Genomic DNA, 20,112 nt, shown 5'->3' on the forward strand with positions numbered 1-20,112 from the left:
TGTAGGCATCTGTGTAGCATCGCCATCAAACACCTTCCTGGAAGAGGTTTAGAAAAGGATTTGAAAGCACAAAGGCAATTGTTTGATACATGAGAAGAGGAGAGCGGTTCTGGCAGACTGTAACAGAGATGGAATTATTGCATCCACTCCCCCTGCTACCTCCACCCCCAAAATCTGAAAACTTCCTGATTTGTGTTCATCAATAATTAAGAGCCCATCAGCAATACTCAGAGGGAGCTTGCATTGCACTTCTGAGCAGCCAGTTAGTAATGTACGGTGGAGAGATCCTCTTTTTCAAATCCCAGGGCTCCAGGCCATGCAATGCTAGTATTGCATTTTCAATTAGCTTCTGAGTGAATGCTTGGCGTATGTAGAAGTGAACTGGTACACAATTAGCTTATTGTTCCTTTCAGCTTTGTGCTGAGAGGATCTGAAGGACTGCAGAAGAGAGGGGAGAGGGGGGAAAAAAAAGAAAATAGCCAAGTCGGCGGCATCTCCGTGGATGTGGAATAAGGGAGTTGCTCGGCTCACGCAGATTCCTGTGCTAAGTCAGGAGTTACAGCTGTTACTGAGGAGCACCCAGCCTGGCTGTGGGGAGGGCGCCCGGGGAGAGGCGCAGACTGAGTCTCAAGCTCCAGGCTCTTCTCTCATCTGACTCACCTCAGCATCACGATGGAGCCCAACAGCCCTAAAAAAATACAGTTTGCTGTGCCACTGTTTCAGAGTCAAATAGATCCTGAGGCAGCTGAGCAGGTAAGGAAGATGAGTTTCTTTTAGTGTTTTGAGGGAATGGGGTAGGAATGGGGACAAGATGTGGGGTGAGAACGGGTAATACTTGTGGCCTAAAGGCTTTTCTAACTTATAGTAATGTGACTATAGATTAAATGCTTTGGAGCTATAGCCATGTCTGGATACACCCAAAGAGGGAGGCGGATAAGTCCTCTAGCCAGAATAAGGCTTCTTTACCTTGGGTTAATTTATTCAGTATATATTTGTTGTGCCTTTTCTATAACTGGACTTGTACCCTAATACATACACTTCACATGAATACACGCTCTCAACAAATCAACTAAAGTATATTATTTGTGCATAAAGCAAAACATGAAGCTGAAAATAGGTACCTAATGGAAATATTGCACAGAAGACAGCTTACTTACCATTGTTTTTAACATAGAAAATACGAGTTCTGTTTTGCACAATAGTTACCACTTCAGTTACCTCCTGTATTTTTATACAGTCTTCTTTATGTCATTGTTACAATGTTTTATATATTTGAAAAATATATACATGTAGAAATATGCCTGACTTATGTCTGCATTGGAATTACGTGTGTGCTATTTTAGGTTTTGACTCACTCCCAAAACATACACATACATATAACATATATAGCAATACTGACGTCTAAGGAGGAAAAGATATCTATTATTGTGTACAGATATGCATAGATACACATAAAGAAGGACACAGGGAATCTTATGAGAAAAGCTGGATAAATTGTAATTAGGTGACCCAGTACATTTTTCTCAGTGCAAGTCCTTCTTGACATTTGCTTCTATTTTGGTAAGTCTAGTTTTAGATGATACCAGGGGAATATTATAACCTTGACAGTTCCGTACCATTAGCTATGAAATTATTTGCATCTTTAGGACAGGTATTTGGTTTCCTGAATATTCTGATGTTGTGTGTCTTAAAAGGCAACGGCCTTTGCCAGAAAATGATGAGCTGTGAGTGACCACTGAATGAAGAAATACTAGAAGGGTGCAGGGGAGAATTGCTGGGTGTTCTCATTTTGTCCATGGGTACTTCTGAGCTGCAAGATGGTCTATACCTTATGGAACAGTCCTGCAATGAATTAAAGAAGATTGTGTTCTGATATTTTTCTGAAATCTGTGAGAACCATAGGATTAGGATTTCCTGGAATTCCCATGGCTTTTGAAATGCTGTGGCCCAAATTCTGCCCAATATTCATGGGCAGTCCTTTTTTTATGTTGTGAGTTTAATTCCAAGTGCTATACAGTTTCACTGTGGGTGTGTGATGAAATTAAAGTAGTAAATTCTGCTTTCAGCTACAGTTACGCTCATCTGGAATAAGCCCATTAGCCCTGATGATGTAATTTTCCATTTACACCTCTGAAAGCAAAATTTGAACCCAGCTAAATACAGATGTTGGCTCAGCAAGTAAAAAAGAACAAACGCACTGACATTGAGGTTTTCTGTCAGGATGGTTTCTAGCTAAAATACTCTTGGTTCCTCTCTTGAATTCAGTAGAATATCAGTAGCCTGGAAGCTTTAGTGAAGCAACACAAAGCTTTCAATGCAAACGTGTGCATTATAGGAGGGTAGTCCAATATCATGTAGTTCAACTAGTGTTAATGGAACAAAAGTACTTAACTGAATAAATTCTGAATAAGAACTGTATACAATTCAGGATTATATATTGATATGTAAAGATCTGTTGTATAGTGTTCTTTAAAACCTTTTGGAGTTCTTAAGTGTTGTTTTTCTTTAGTTAAAGAACAGTAGTAACACCTCTGGCCACAGTTTAGAAATATCATCAATGCAGTGGAAGACGTACATGCAATATCAACTCTCAATAACACTTACAAAATATTAATGATTACTTGTGAGAGCTGTGACAGTACTAAATATTTGTACACGTAAGCTCACAAACTGCTGTAATCATTTTCCTGAAGCAAAGCTAAATGTCAGTATTTTAAGATATGACTGGTACATGTCAGCAATACTTGTCCAAAAAAATTATTCAAGATGATTGCAAATCCTAAAGGGATTTTGGAAAGCTCCCCTCCATGCCTTTGCTTTCCATGTGTGAGCAGCAGCATGACCCTGATCACTGTCAGACCAGACAAGCAGTCAGTAAGACAGTGATCTGCTGCTCTTTAAATATTTTCATTTTTAAGTTTGGCTGGTCTATAGTTGGAAGTGCATCAGATAGATTTTTTTTTTTTTTTTTTTTTTTTTCTTTGTTTTGGGTGCGGGGCAGTTGGTGGGCCCTAATGACTCTCCTTGGTTTATGCATGTTACAGATCAGGAAAAGAAGGCCTACACCAGCATCTCTCGTCATCATGAATGAACATGTGCCCCCAGGTAAGTGCCAACATACCTTCTAAACCACTGAACTTGTGTACAGAGGATTGTCTGCCAATTGGTTTTATTAACTACATGGTTTTAAAATCTGGCATTAATTTCATAGCACTACATATCAAATAATGGCTCTTAGAACAATTTGGAGTAAACCCCATGAATACGTGTAACTCTTGGCCTCCAGATAACATCAATAATTTCAGGTTTTTATCTTCCATGTAAATCCTTTGTTGTATGTACAAGGAGAATACGCCCCTGATCCAGCACTTCCATCCATAAACCTTTTCTTTCCCTGAGTGGATATTTTGGAGATCCATGAAGTCCTAGTCTTTGTTTTCTGATTTCTAGAGATACCAGGATGTCTCCAGGGCTAATTCAACAAAGTGAATTGCTTCTGCAAAACAGGTTGTTTTCTAGTTTTCTGATGAAACGTGATGATTGTTTTCATTATTCCTTTTTGACTGTGGATACATTATCTTCATCGAAGACTCCTCCCAGAAGATTCTCTGTGGGATGGGATGATTTGAGGTTGCAACATGCTCTGTCACATAAATGTGACTTCAGAAATACTCTTTAGTAAGCTGTTTAGGGAGTACTGTAAGCGAAAAAGCTCAGCAAAAACAGATTGCAGGAAAAAGTCCTCAAGACAGTCACTTTGAAACATACTACCTACTTTATATCAAACTTTTCTTTTATATAGTGCTCTGCAACACTTTTTTCCTGCCTTATCTCTTCATCACCTGAAATTTTTTTTAAAAGCAGTTTAGTCTTTTTCTCACTGATGTGTCTCTCAGGTCATTACTGTATGCACTGGCACCTCAGTAAAACAAAAACACCCTTAGCTCTATTAGGATCTCCACTTACTGCACTGTGCTGAAGGTCTCCACTTCTGATTAACATCACCAGTAGCTGAAGTTCCTCAGAACTGGTGCATGAAAGACCTGCCTTAGACTGACTTTCCTTCCCTTAATAGGGTCTACAGTGGCTGTGTTGCTAGGTCTTAATTTAAAGCAAATTCACCTCGACCGTTAATGTCTTTTGCAATTCATTTAGTACACTTTGTACTGTCATATTTCCTTTTATAAACAGATACTTCGTACAGTACCAAATCAAAACCAAACAGAGAATTAGAACTCTTTTTAATTTACAGGAAATTTGACTGTAAACAAAGTGGTGCATGTCTGTTATCTCCTTTCCTGCAATGTTCATAATAAATCTTTAAATAAATCATTTTTATTATGAGTCAGAATTGCTGCATGTATCAGGCAACTTCTATATAAACCCAAGGGCTTGTATATTCAACTCTTCACTTATTTACATTTATTCATTTAGATATTATCCTGTCTTGCTAGATACTGGAAACTAATATCAATGAAGGTATTCTTGGTTAAATTACAATCTTGTATTGTTTTTTAATTTTTCATAAAGTCAGATTAAAAATAAAAACTTTAAAAGCACCTTCATTTTCCTGCACCTCACCCTGTGGTTTATGCATGAGCATGCGTGTGCATATTTCCATACAGTATGCTTGATATGGGCAAGTGTTTTGAATGGGGTGTGCACATGTAGCTGTGTAAACCCACTGAGTGCAAGGACTGCAAAGCCAAATTGGGAAGGCAGACAATAGCTTTACAATTGAAGTATAAATAGTAAAAAAAATCCTGACAGGCTTGTTGTTGCAAGGTGCTGTGTAGTTTCTGAAATTATTGTGTACCAACTTTCAGAGGAGTCAGCTAGTCCTAGGGGCTCTTGACAGCTTGCTGATTAAACTCCAAATACAGGTCTCTTATTGGATTTTTAATAGAATTCAGTGTGATGCTGAATAATTATCTGTCTCCAAAAATGTTAAATTCACCACTGTACATGTTTACAGTGAATAAAATAATAAGAGTTAGTATGCAAACTTGAAACTCCAGCAAATTGATTTAGAAGCATGATTCCCGAGGTCAACAGGGAAACAGAACAGCAGAGAGTTTAAGTGATACCATCAAAGCCACCTATTAAATTAGAGCTGGGCTAGACCAGAATCCCGTCTCTTGAATTTTACCCACTGGAGTACTCCAGTTCCCTCATTAGGAGCAAACAACTAGTGAAGTATATGCTTCCAAGGGTTTGAAATGTGTGTCCTAGTGCAATTCTAAATGTTTGGATGCCCCTGCAAAGTTTACTCAAATTATCTAAACGACTTTTATTTTGAAAAACAGAGACAGGCATTTTCTAAGAATCAGACTTTTCTATAGCCTTCTGTTGCAGCTGCTTCTGACTGCAGCGAGAAAAAAAACAGCATTTTTGTGGTATTCTGGTATTCTGGATGCAGACCCATCTGGAAACCAGAAGGCAGTAAAATGTGTTTGGACATTTCAGAACTTTATAATAAATTCAGTTTGAGTTGTGCCATACAAAGATCTAAAATAGCTGTTTTCTTCTAAGTCTTCTCATCCATCCCTGATGTCTAGTATAGCTCTGAGAGGAATCTGTCTTCGCTGATTTAGGTTAAGTCCGTTGTGCTATAAAGTGAAGATGGAATATCTACTAAGGCTATGTCTTTTTATACCAATGACAGCTACTCAAAAGCTATAAGAAGAGTCTGCTTGGCTTCCTTGCTTCCAAGGAAACAGTAAGGGCTAGACCACAGTAAATGATTTAAAGACAGGTGGTGGATGTGACTGCAGGAGCTAATATCCAACCTTTAGTATCACTGACTAGTGCATTTTCTCCTGTTCACTCTGGTTGGCATCATATATAGTTGCAATCAAAGTCAACAGAAGAGAAATTTGAATTGCAGCAGCATCAATGATTGCAGTGGACAATCAGGGCTTGTGAAGAAATGTAGCAATGAATAAAACCTTAACTCTTTCTGTAAGTGCTCTTTAAAGTGGTCTATGATAGGTCATGTCACATCTGAGCAGAGAACCTAGCACTAGAAAGTTGAGACTCGAGTTATGAAGTTACCTAACTCTATCGTGCATCAGCTACCATCAAAGGTAATATCTTGTGAGCATCTGATGTTTGATTTCATGATATCTCATCAGTTTTACTTCAAATTATAAGACCCTTTTACTATCTGTGAAAGCAAACCCAAATATTAGTGGACAGAACTACAAAAATGTGCATCATCTCATCTTGTGCAGGATGCCTGTACGGGTTACTGGGATAACCCACTCACATCCTGCTCTAGCCACAGTTGCTCTGTCTGTACTTGAAAAAAGGACCATAAGCATATGCTTAATTTTAAAGATACATTTAACTATTAAGCCGCACAAGAGCTTAATCCAAAAATTGCAAAAGCTCTCCAGCTTCCTCCTCCTCTTGCAATATACTTGGGGCCACCAGAAACTGAAAGTCACCATACCCTGAAAGGAACCTTTTCTGCAGTGCCATACTATACTCACAACCTCCTGCCTCCTTACCAAGCACAGCAGAATATATATGAGAATCAGTCTTGTTAGGTGAAATAAAAGTCTACCTGTGCTGTAAACTAGCAGGATATCATACTGCAATGGCTCAAGATGCAGCTGGTGGGAATGTAGAGAAGTGCTGATTGAGGGAGGAAGGCATGTCAGACCACAACTCGGGTTTAGGTCTTGCTGTGATCAGAAAACAATGCCAGCGTTCCTGTACGGCCTGGCCTTGTCACAGAGCCAATGCAACATCAAGCAGTCTGTTCCACTTGTGTCAAAGTGTTTGGTCTTCTTGAAGCATTAGAATATGGGCAAACATCCAGGTAAACTTCTGCATTTCTGAACTTTCTATGTATTTGCTGTTTCCGACTCTCCTTCCTACTCAGTTGCATGTTTTGGCTTCCTTGCTTGTAATGTAAATGTTACTCGGTGTTTGGAAATAAGAAAAACGTAGCAATGTGTTTTGATAACTCTTCTCCAGAGCTGCCTTTTTGTGTTGTGCAAATCTCATTTCAAGGCAGAAAGGGTATATTATCACTGCAAAAGCAATGTTAAACAGTACATCTGAGTTTTCGGAAGGCTGAAAATCATAACTTGAAGATTATCAGTTTTTATGTCTTGCTCCCAGATGAATTTCCATTGTCCAGATTCACACCTTGCAGCTCACTGCCAGTTCCCCAGAGGTCTCAATATTTAGTGCGGTAACAAACACCGCAGCCAGATGGGTGGTGGGAGGAAAACCTGTTCTTACACCTGTGGCAATCCTACATGAACCCAAAGTAAATTAGGCTTTTCATGCTAGATTGATTCTAGACACTCCCAGACTTTCCCCATACAATAAATCTTATTACCATGTATAGATGTATTTTTCTGATAATGCAAACTATACCAGCACCACACCTTTGAGGGGATAAATGTGATGTGCTCTACCCAGCATTAATGTTTGTGACTAGTATTTGTTAGATTATGCTTCCAGGTGAATGAACGTGTTTGGTTTTTATCTAATAGCCACTTTTTTTTTTTTTTCTCCCAAGACAAAATAAACTGGGATCAAAAAAGACCTACTGGGTAGGAGGCAGCTGTTTCTGGGATTGTAAAGCAGTCCTGCTACACTTTTCAGGCAAAAGTCTCACTGAAACTTGACTCAGTGGAGAACTCTTGGTCTCACAGTTCATGAAAACTGATATATTTTTCAAAAGCTTGAGATTCTGGTAGTACTGCATACTTTGGTTCAGGAAAAGGAAAGTGAGTAACCCAAAGAGCAGCTGTTCTCAATTGCAAAGTTAGGCTTCTAATGTGGTAATAAAGCATTCAGAAAAGAAGTACATTAATAAAAACTGTGACTAACTGTATTTTTGTTTTGGTGAAACTAGTTGGCCTTTCTATATGCTAAATGTGGATACCATTTAAGTGGGCTGTCTTTTTTTTATTTCAGTCGAGGAGTTCATGAGGTATGGCAATAAGCAATGAAAAGGATTTGTGTCCCCTCCGACCATAGGACCTTTACATCCAAAGGCACCAAGATGCTCAGAGATCAGGCACTGTTGGTCAGGGCAGTGAGGGCCTTCAAGTTCTTTACGCCTGTCCTGGAAAGGACTATCTGACAAAATGAAACAATGAAATACATGAAATAAACATTACATGAGACCTGAGAGGGGACAGGGATTCCAGAACAGAAAGTGTCTGTGCTTGAAAATATCCTGCTGTTAGCAGGCTGATGTGTGGCTGCAAGTGTTCAGTGGCAAACTGCATCTCTTTTACTTATCTATGTACAATATATTTGGATGTTCTTTCATTTGGGTTACTTTGAATTTACTCTGCAGTTCAGGCTCACAGAAGTCCCCAGGACAAGCCACAGCTTAAGTTCCTCACACATACACAGTGTGAGTAAAGACTTCATGAGCTGATCCATGAAAATAAAAAGAAAAGTTCAGGGACTTAAAAAAAGAAAAAAAAAAAGGTAAGAAAGAAAGAAGAAAGGAAACTGTGCTTGAGCCGTTTTAATTAACAGCTCACAGGGTCCAAACAGAAGCAATGAATTAAAAAAGGAAAACGCTTTCCTTAGCATCTTTCATGAAAACCCTCCATGAGAGGGTAAGGATTTTATGTGTCATAGTCATCACCTGCCAAAAGAGCTGTCATACTCCCTGCAATACTGTGGAGACAGCAAGTCATAGGACCAGGCTTGAGTTGATTGGGCTGCACCGGGCACTGCTGTGCCTAAACCAAAGTGATCACCAAAGCAGCCAGATGCATTTTCACTATCCTTTGAGGGCATGAACATATTAGTTCACTAACATAAAAAATTGCCTGGGAATGTTTTAGTCATTGTGTAAAACATATAGTGTGAAACAGTAGGAAAAACATACTAATTCATATAGTGCCCAAGCAGAGTCTCTCTTTAGTCAGTAAGTAATTCTTTAACGAGAAGGGTCTGAAAACTACCCAAAGTCAAAACAAATAGATGCTGTGCATGTTCTGACCAAAATTCACTTATTTTACCTCATTTTCATGTTTATTTTTATTCATGCTGCTTGATTTTCAGTGTTTAATGACAATTGCATAGGTACATTTTACATGACACAGCCTGTATGAGCTTGATTGCTTCTACTGACTACAGTCTAGTTGACTAAAGTGAGTATGTTTAGTCAAAACAAGAATGAGTCCTTCTCATTCACTGAAGCCTGCCTTCCCTTTCTGAGAAGGGGGAGTGTGGGATGCAAACTCCTCCTGAGCTCCTGAGAAATCTCTGGTCTGTGGAAAGGCCTGGTCCAGCCCAGCACACTGGAAATAGAGGTTGGATAATCATGACCAGGACTCAGATTTCTGACCTAGATGAGAGAAGTGGTGCAGCTGAGAGGACATAAACAAAAAAAACCCTGGGTTACTTTCACCCAATTTGGGTGGAATTGCATTTACCCATTTCTCTCATTCCAGCTTTAAATCTGCGCACGTGAATTGACGTACTTTTTTATTTATCAGTGCAGCTAAGCTCCTAATGTGTACCATGACGTTACTTGTTCCTCCTGCTCCTGGCCTCCTGTTGGTTTTGTGTTGGAAGGGTCAACGTCCGTGAAACTATCTGAAAGTGAAGGAGGTATTTTTAGAGTTGAACCTTGTACTCTTCACCTGTTTTCCTTGTTCCTTATACAGAAGCGCCATAGAAACAGCCTTCTTCCACCCCAGGAGATTATTTGCAAATCATTTTTAATATATATAGCTTCATGTTACAGATCTCCAGCTGCTTGATTATTCAGCGTCAGGACTGATAAGCTTTCAGACTGTTTACCTCTGTTATCACCTTCGTGCGTATTAAATTGACAGAGAGGTGTGCCTTGGGTAGAGAATAGCAGTGTGCACCACTACATAACCTGGTGGGGAAGTTCATTGGAAAGCTCCTACTTTACTGCATTCATAAGGCTTAATATTTGCTAGAGGAACTCTAACAGATTTGCACTGTGCAAAATACTTATACACCTCATACAGTTTGTTTTGGTGAGAATGACACTGATTTTTTCTATTTAAAAAATGCCTAGGTGTAATTAACTACTTCCTACAGTCAAAGTACTTAAGCTATAAGTAATATAGCTACATGATTATACAATTTGGGAGGATAGTGACATTAAAAAAAAAGGTTAGAATCAAAATCGGTCCAGTTTAGTTTGGAGCAAACATTCGGTTTGTATTTTAAGTGTTTTTTTAGAATGGTATAAAATTTTAGATACTATTTGAAATAGTCCATTTAAGTCCATTTAAACATCGTAAGAAAAAATGTTTTGAATAGGAATATCAAATGAGGTTTTTTTGAGGTTATGTTCAAATTATACTTCAATAAATTAATAATACTGATTTTTTTTTATTTATTTTTTTTTACATCAGGTAATAAGCTAAAATCCATTAATAAATGTTTTAGCCTTGCTGAGGGGAAAAAAAAACCAACACAGGGTTTATCTGACCTCTACTATTTAGTACTTAATGCAGCACTCATTTACCATGGTGACATGTGCAGAATAAATAGATAATGCAGACAGATGAGAGAGAATCCAGCTTTTAGCACTAACCTCATTATGTTCAGAATATTGGGGAGGAGTTGCACTTAAAGCATCAATCAAGATAGCCCCATTTATTGAGCTTTCAGAGATAAAATTTAACTCTTTATAGGGAGTAACTGAAGTTAGATCTTCACTTCAAAATACACCAAAAGTGGAAATTTAATGAATCTGGACCAAAAGTTAGCAGAGACCCTAAACAAAATGAAACTATCAGTTGCCAACTACACAAGGCTGAACTGCAGAAACTGAGAGAGAGTGCAGGGAGGAGTGGAGCTTAGCTTTGCTTTCCTCTGAGTCTGACCTGTCTGTGTCACCAGCTGGTGAAAATGAGATCAACTGGAGAAGCCATGTCTCTTTTTACAGTAATGAGAGCAGTTCTAGGGTAGAATTAAACTATATGTCTGTTGAAAGGAGCTCTGTGTTCCCCTTCTCCCCCTAAAACCCTATTCATGTGTCTGTATTTAAAATCATGGTTTCTAATATTTTTCTCAAATGGCTTTACTCAGGACCAATATAGTATCATAGTAGCAGAATGAAGCACAGTTACGTGCTCACGCTATATTCCTCCTTGGGATGCAGAATTACCACAAAGAATTAATTTCTTGGGATTATTCAACCAAAAAGAACCAAAAAGCCCTTACAGAGTCAGCAGTGCTAAGCAGACAAATCTGCATTTTAAAGGTTATGTTTTTCACCTGAGGCCATGTCCTTCATTCTGATGAGACAAGCAGAGAAGAGTCACACAGGGCTGAACATGAGCTTGAGCGATGCAGATGGAAAGTTCAATAAAGCAGCGAGTTCTATTGCATCCTACAGTACCACGTATCCTGGTACCCAGACATCCCATAGCCTGAACGTTTCAGCACTAAGCCTCCACCCCTGAGAAAAGAGAAAGGCTTGTGGTAATAGTACTCCCTTCAAGTCTTTCTGAAGTTCCCTGTCATAGATGCTTTCAGACAGTGGCAGAAAGTGAAGATCTGGATGAACCTTTCCTACTCTTTCTTTGACCACCACCAAACAGTAATACCTCTGGGATCAGCCACTGAGTAGCTGCAGCACTTGCTCCCCCTCCTCCCTGTTACATTAGGATCTGCAGGACAGCTACAGAATCAGGGAGCAATTTAACTTACAAGCCCAGCTGGTCTGAATGCAACATGTTTATATTACTACATGCAATTTTACAACCTTTTCTCTTTGAAGTGGAATTGTACCGATGAACTAAAAAGCAATTTTTGGGGGTAGGGGTAGTGGTAGGGGAGAAAAAATAATTTTCCCTTTAAAGAATTGTGATCCAGAAGATTTTTTTGATCCAGATCAACATTAGGCTTTTAGGCTTTTACTGGCTCTTTCTGAAATACAGTAAGTAGACAGCAATTGTAATTGCTTAGAAATGTGCTTTCAAGCACCCTAAAATGCTGATGCTAGTGTGTGATTTAGGCCTTAATGTGTACAGCATATCCCACAGGAGGGTGTGGAACAGCTCATTCCATGGGAATCACAGTGATGTGTTTCTGATTGTGACAGTACAGATGGAGACATATAAAACAAAACACAGGGTCACCTCTGTCTCTGATATGTAGTGAGGTTACTAGAAATTCTGAAAAATGCCTTTGGAAAGCTAACTTAGTCTGAGGTAACAATGATTGCCCCATCTTTTCCACCCTACCTAGTTGTGCTGGTGGTGAGAATGAGATTATAGAACCTCATTTTGCTGATTCTTTGAAAGCTTAGAAAACCAAACGATGAATTTAAAAAACTGGTACTTGCATTCTTCTTTTTGTAAAAGGAATCACAAACCCCAAGAAGAGCTATTATTAGTAGCTCACTTGATTCACGCGTAGGATGATACATGTATGTGAGGAGCTTTATGCATGTGCATTCTAACCACAAGCAAGCTGCGAGCAGTTGGCCAGGACTAGCTTTACAACACATTCTTACTGAAATCCTTGAGGTATTATTCCAAAAGGAAGGAAACTGCAAAGGCAGCAATAATAATCACTGGCTAAGGAAGAGTTTTATTGTTTTGTATTTGTTTTCTTCTCCCCTGGCAAATGTCACTTTCCAGAAAGTACAATACACAACTGTTCAGCTACGATATTTTTTTTAATGGCTTTATGAGCTATAGCATGCTAAGAAGTGTTTGACTTTTTTAGTTTTGGCTGCTGCTGCTGGCTTTTATTTTAGAGCTTAGAATGCTCCTACAACTCGCAACTGAGAAAGGAACTGCTCAGAGTGATAGCTATTGCAGCTGTAACTCAGATACAAAGATTGCAATCGCTCAGTCGATTCTGAGCCATTATCCATCACAATTGATTCCTGCATATATAGCTACTAGGAAATGGTTTGAATGTATATCAGGGGATCAGCTAGTATTATGTTTCTGGTAACCGTGGATTTTTCTTCGTGATCTTTGCCTTAGTTTTCTTTAGATCTTCGACCTCTTCAATATGTCATTTGAACACAGACTGAACATAAAGCAAGCAAGCAGCTGGAAAATAGCACATTACTAATACTACTCAGTATTACTGATGAATTCACAACTCTGGGTAACTGTCTTCTCAAGGTACTTAGCTTCCTTCTGTATTAGAAACTACTTAACGAACATGTTAAGTGTTTTCACAAACTAACACATTGTTATTATACAGTCAATGGACAAAGTAATTGTAAGCTATTTGGGAAGTTTTTGTGTAAGTGCTTTGGTAACATTTGGTAAACCAGTAGCTATTATTTAAAAATACTGCATAGTCTGACAGTATGTTTTGCTTGGGCACATTCATTTCAGAGGGACATTTCTGCTCCTCGAACCTGTTTCTCTAAGTGTTTGCTGGCAGTCACTCAACAGCTCTGGCTCTCTAACCTCTCCAAAGTTGTCTTTATCTCCACTGCCCTCCTATTTCCTTCATGTGAATCTTTTCTTTCACTGCCAGGTTTCAGGCCAGGTGAGGTTATGCTGTGAGTGTGGAAACTGCCCTTACTTCATGCAGCAAAGATGTAATCTTTATTGACGTCTGCTTTTGTGTCAGAATAGATCCTGGGCCAATGTAACCTTACAATGAGGTGAGTTCTCCTTTTGCACAGCTGGACAAACTTTGCGACACCACAGTGTGCTTTAGGTCTATTTTGCAGTTCTTGTCCTTTGTCTTGTTCCGTATCTCTGTGAATGTCTACTTTTCCAAGGTTGTCTTGCAGTTCAGTTTGGCCCTCTAGCATTGCCTGGAGCACCCAGAAATGCTGGCTGTCAGGTTCCCCTTCTGGCTCATGCCCAAAAATCAGTGTCATCCTGGTTTACATTTATTTGCTTCAAGAATAAGGGAATTTTTCTTTCATATATTTCAATCTAAAAGAGAGGTTTGAATCATCCTAAATAGAAGTGCATAAAAGAGAGTAATATTACTATGTATCTTTTAAGTCTTTGCATATTTTGAGACTTGACTTTACCATCAACCTTTCCAATAGGCCAAGGAATTTAAATTTCACATCACCAATTACAGCAGTTTGCTTCAGTTTTTCTCACTTACTTTTACTTAGTTGAATGAATTAACTTGGATTTTCAAAGATGCAGCGAATATTAATGTGACTGTCATTACTTAACATGAGTAGATAATCAGTAGTTCTGACTAAAAAGCCAGTTTACATATTGCTGAAGTTCTTCCTCAGTTGCACTAACTCTAGAATTAGTTCATTAAATGAGAAAATAGTTTGCCTTTTATCTCTTTTTTTTTCTTTTTTTTTTTTTTTTACCTCATTCTATATATCTAGATAAAATCTTGACTTTTAAGTCAGTGGCAAAACTGCCTGTTGCTTATGGCCTAATAAAGTCATCAGTAAGATAATTTTCTGTCTCTCACTTCCCTCAAAAATTCTGTTTTGCCTGGTTTGTTTTGCTGATCCAGACCATAGATTATTTACCACAGTATTTGCACTGAGCAGCCCTCCGCATGTATTGAACTCCTGTGCTGGACTCATTTTGCCTGGAGCAACGCCGAGCCAGGCACTGACGGAACTCCTCTTTGTGGAGGGTTGAAGGGTAACAGCGCAGATTTGTGATTAACTTTGTTGTGCTGGAATTGGAAAGTAGTACTTTGCTGTTAACTAAGTGGTATTCTTTTGGAGTGAGTTAATTTAAGGGAGCTCTGAAGAAACATAGAGGCAAACCCTAACCTGAAGCTTCTGCGCACAGTGACACCCTGCGGTCTTGCTGGAGGTTCCTCCCACCTCTGATGCCATGAGTCCACATGGGTCAGCTGCAAATTATCTGAAAAATTTATCTCAGAGTCATTCCTGGTAATCTAGTAAGAGATTTATATTGGGTCCAGAGAATGTCTCAGCTGAGAAATCAACAGAAAAAAGACTTTTACTTACCTCCTCGTGGTTCCTCTTTAAATAAGAGTTGTTCTTTGAAAGTCTGTTGTTCTTTGAAAGCCACCTCCGTTTCCTTCAGCAAAGAGGAGTTTGTGCTGTTTAGAACACAAATGGAAGAAAGCAACTCCAAGCCTAGCATTGTTTATATTGTGAATTAAAGTCAATCTTTACATTAGTTATTGAAACAGAATGTTTGTTTCAAGGGTATGTCTCCCTGTGTTGATTACTTTCTCTGGGAAAACCTGCCAAGACTGGAATTGTCCACATATGATGGATGAGGGACTTCATGTCAGGAAGGTCTACTCCATGCTCCTTGCTCACCTGACCCTCTCACGGAGTAGGTGAACACGGCTTCTTGTGCTATGAGGAAAAGAAACTTCTGCATGGAAGGATTTTTCCATGACAGGTTTTTCCACAAAGACTGTTCTGTGTTCTGTCATTCAAAGCCAGGACCGCATCAGAAAGAGCCTTACAGAGCTGGCAGCAGCTGGAAGGCCACAGAGACAGGCAGAAGTGTAACTCCAAGGCGGCAGACAGAACAAATCAGTTCTTGTTAATAAGAAGGGAGAAAATAAAGAATTAAATTTGAATTCTCTTCCAACTTGTGTTTTGAGAAGCTATATTTGATTTATGTGACTTATTTAGAATTTGGTTTATATTTATATTTAACAGTTTTCATAGGGAGGGATAATGAAAAGTTGAAAACAAAATACTTCAGAGAGGGATGATTTTTTTGTGCTAGTTGTGATAATTCATGACTGCTCTGTGGTAAGGCTGCAGACCTGATTCATCACCATTATATTCTAGTTTGATGCCAGTGAAACTAGACTGATTTCCATGAGTCTGGCATGAAAACTGGAATAACAAGGTGGTGAATCAGGCACTATAATTCCCTTTTGACATTCATGTGGTGTAAACAAATGCATTTAGATTCACATTTGAGGTTTGTATTGTCTCCAGTTTCTTCCAAACCAGATTATGGTCTCAGAATGTATGTTTTAAAGAAATTTTGATCTGTTTAATTTATGAGAGGTGGTTTTATTTCATATTCTTATGTCTGTGCCATTGAAAGTGGGTCCTTGGATACTGTCTGTATGATGTTGAGAAATATAGACGCTATTTGGATCAGATGCTGTTGTGTGTGTTGGGAGGAAAAGGATGATAAGTTAGATCAGTTAGAGGTTGACTTTGAGCACCATTAGGAAGGGTTTGGTCTAACAGGAGATTGTTGCCCCTACTTTCAGTACTGGTAATGGCTACTTGAATATCGAAGGTGGGAAATATAGAGCTATGTAAATGTAAACAGGCCAATTTACCTGGAAAGAAAATTTTAAATGTCCAAACAGCTGATTCATCTGGCCTGTGGCATTTTAGTAAGCTACAAAGGGCTCGATACAGTCAGGAACTAGTTAGGAAAAGCTACTCTACAATCATTGCAGGCCCATGCTACATACCTTAACTGCAAACGCCTGATTGAATAAGCATGCAAATGCTTGTGTATATAGCAAATTCCTCTCTCCCCTATGTTTTTATTAACATTTCCTATACAAATCTTATTACTAATATTCCCTAAAGGGCCAGGCATTAATTTGGATGCTGACTAGTGTGCGAGATGCAGCAGAACTGCAATGTACGCACTCTCTTGTCAGCACTTGACTGAGGAGGAGAGCAGACCCTCCAGCTACATTTACCGCCACAGCTGGGATACTGGAGTTTAATGAGGTGCTTTTGCAATGTGAAGATTTTCAGAAACACATACTCACGCCAGGAGGGCTTACCAGGATACTTTTTTGTAATTAAACGTAATTTCATTTATGCCGTAGTCAAGTTTTCATTGATAGATACAGGCAAATAAAAACCAGCAAGCAAAAGTCAAACAATTAACTACATACACATTTTTTTATGTTTCCCTTTTTGGAATTTTTTCCTTTTCTTACCTCAGTGGTTTAGTAAAAAGTGATGAGATGCTAGATGACCTGCCAATATGTAGTTAGAACTCTGGGAGAAGCAGAGCATGAAATATTTTTTTATCTTACTTTGTCTTTTGGAGGAAAGGAAAAGTAGTTTTGATAGCAGAAAACAAGAAAATAAAATTATGACAGTCAATTTCTGCATCAGATTTCAATGAACTTGTTTTACAAATACCAATGGCAAACAAAAAGGGTGGTAGTCAAACACCAGTGAGGCAAGCTGATAGATTTAAATTCCTTTATTGTACTGATGAAGAAATCAAAATGTGAAATGACTGAAACCAAATTTTCAAGTGGCAGGAGAATGAATAATTATTTGGAAAATTATCTGTTTCTTTTCTTAGTTCCTAAAATTGGGGGGGTCTGTGCTATTTAAATGTACGTTTTGGAAACAGGTGGTCTGCCTTGTTGCACAATTAGCACACAACAAGGCAGGGAGCAGAGCTCTGCTGCCCACTGCCCAAGCACACAAGCATCCCCCAGCCCTGCAGCAGGAGCATAGAGCCACCCTCCTCTTCATCAGAGGAGATAGCTAAGTGGAGCCAGAGCCAGGAAAGTTACTTTCCTTTTCTAACTGTATGTCATCATCAAGCATATTGATCAGAAGTCAGGTATCAGTTCATTTCTTTCACACTTTTTGAGAGAGAACACTGCTCATGGACATGGTATTGTTTGGCCATTGAGACGTTTCATCAGAACAAATGAAATGAAATTAAACTGGATGAACTATTTCATAGCAGTAGCATCATCTGATTTGTCTCTAGCTTGGGGTGTCCTGTACTGCATGTGAAAGGCTGGATCCATGCTTCTGTTCACCTGCTTTGCTCTCTCCGGCGGCACTGTTTATAGATGGGTGGGGAAAGGATTATAAGAAGGCTCCAGACTGACAGTGACATTGAACGTCTCTCTTCAGGCTCATTTCTTTCAGATTCAAACTGTTCTTGTTTAAATCAGTCTTTAACTAAGTCCTGTTATAGCCATGCAATTCATGGACTATTTCCACCATCTGAGCAATTAAAAAGTATTGTGTTTATTATTTTTAAAGGAAAATTTTAAAACTATGACAAAAACTAACCAAATCCAAAGCTCTATCAGCCCCTTGTGATTTTTATCTGAAACTTCTCAGCTTTGTTTTCCCAAGGAAAATTCCAAACTCTCTACATGAAGCTTTCTCCAACAATTATACCAGTCTCTTACTGAGTTTCTTTTGTGCAAAAGCCGGCCTCTCTGACCTGTTCTGTTCGTCCAGTGCCTGGCTGAAACCCTGCAGAAAAAGCTTTTATTTGCTCTTGCCAAGGGGGAAGGAAGCCGGGTACTTAGCTGGATGAGATAAGGCTTTGCCAGATGACTCCGCTGCAGAGCCCATGGGTGATATCAGAGGCCAAGTCTTTTAAAATACGTCACCTCCTGCCCTGCATAGCTGCTCCAAGTGCATTAACATTATCCAGTGGGAGAAGAGAGGCAGATGAATTTTGATCTTCCTCTAAAACAGTCATAAGGCTTCCCCCAGCATGGTCGTGCCGTTTGCCCAGCAGTAGAGACTCACGGGAAAGGTGATCAGCAATATCGAGTGGTTGTCATCCTGGCTATAACCAGCATCCTTCTGCTCGGTTTGTTTCTGACCTCATATAATGACACCTTTGGGGTAGCTCAGCTTATTATGTCAGCTTGGCTGGTTGGATGTGCTAATAAACATTCAAAGGAGTTCTGCTAACAAGAGCATTGGGAAGACAAATCCATTGGTGTTACTTCCTCCATATTTCAGCAATATATAGCGGGGGTGAATCTTGCAGGTTTCCCTGCGGTTGGGTGAGGTTTTGCCCTGAGTAAAGACTAAAGATTAGAGCTGTAATACTGAAATGGTCTCTGTCCAGGTAAATGGACTTTCAGAGGTGTCTCTCCTTAAAGAAATAAGGTTTCATTTCATAAAGGCTGTATACATAACTGCACTGATGGAAATCAGGTCCTACTTCAGCCTACATGAGGTAAGGGTCACACTAGCCTCAGACATTATTTACCCAGCGCAGAGGAAAGTCCTCAACAACTTCTTCCTCAACACAGGTGTAAAAAACCTCTAAAAAAAGCTCCGGTCTTATTTTTATGTACGTCAGCTTTCCAGTGACTTGTGCATATACAAATCTGTTCTCAGCTCTTCATGTGATTTCTATTATACCACTTTAAAACAAAAACACAAAAACTGTCAAGAAATGACATGAGTAATTAGATTCCTGTTAGCTAATTAGAGCAGCCAAAAATAAGTTAAACTGGAAAAATGCCATATGTTCAAATTTGGAATATAATACAGCTGTATTGTGTTCTGTGAGAAATGTTATGGTCTGTGAGGGACAAAAATGGAGCATCATTAAAGTGTCCTTCCCTCCCGGCCCCAAAAAGAGAGTAAATCTGTAGGGAGAAGTTATCTACTGAAAGCTTGGGTTTTGTCTCATGTAAAAGAGAAATAGTTGATCACTTGAATTCACATTCTCAGTGATATAATTGCCTAGTTATAAATGTGATAAGGAAATTTCTTATTCTATATAGCTACGATGTTTTGTGAGCAGAATCCTGACTGCACAGTAGTCAATGGGAACTAAAGGATGTTGAGAAACAGGATTTCATTTTCTCCTGTGAATCAAGTGATATCACAATCTGATATTTGTGATTTAGTTTCTAATATGTCCTAACTCTTCTGAAGAGGAATTTATGCTCAAAGAGTTCAGTAAAGAAATTTAGCTTCTAATTGTCTATGGCTTGAGAGTGGGAGATGTGTGTCTTGTTTGACTTCTGTAGGTGAATATGTCTGATTTGCAGTAGCTAACTGATGATGTTCTTTCATACCTTGTACCTTCCATTCTCATCATAAATTTTGTTGTCTCAGAGATTTTCTACGTGAAATCTCTTGATGCCAGAAATGACCTGTTGTAGTGAGAACATCGATTCCTACACACATTGACTCTCTCAAAGACACTTTCTTATTAAGACTGTTACAACAACATGCTTTCATAAATTTATTTAGACTGCTTTCAAAGCATTGTAAGTTACACTGTTAAAACAGTATTTGTCCAAGGAAGACTGTTCACACAATTATTAATGTAATCCTTGACTTAGACCAATATGACTCTAAGTGTTTCCACAGGCAAAGAGCTCTTGACTGAGCTCCAGCCCACACTTCACTGCAGCTCTGCTCTCTGTCATCACTAAATTTCCCCTTTTACTTCTGCTATA

General features: G+C 38.9%; 1 protein-coding gene across 1 annotated transcript in view; it reads left to right on the forward strand.

The window, feature by feature from the left end:
* Positions 1-502: 502 nt before the first annotated feature.
* The window catches only part of PPP1R1C (protein phosphatase 1 regulatory inhibitor subunit 1C), a 54,276-nt gene continuing 34,666 nt past the window's right edge, over positions 503-20,112 (forward strand). The window contains 3 exon segments of the mRNA XM_074145637.1: positions 503-626; positions 629-753; positions 3,045-3,105. Coding sequence (XP_074001738.1) covers positions 503-626; positions 629-753; positions 3,045-3,105 — 310 coding nt within the window.

The sequence above is a fragment of the Numenius arquata genome, chromosome 3, assembly GCF_964106895.1.
Source record: "Numenius arquata chromosome 3, bNumArq3.hap1.1, whole genome shotgun sequence".
Taxonomy (NCBI): domain Eukaryota; kingdom Metazoa; phylum Chordata; class Aves; order Charadriiformes; family Scolopacidae; genus Numenius; species Numenius arquata.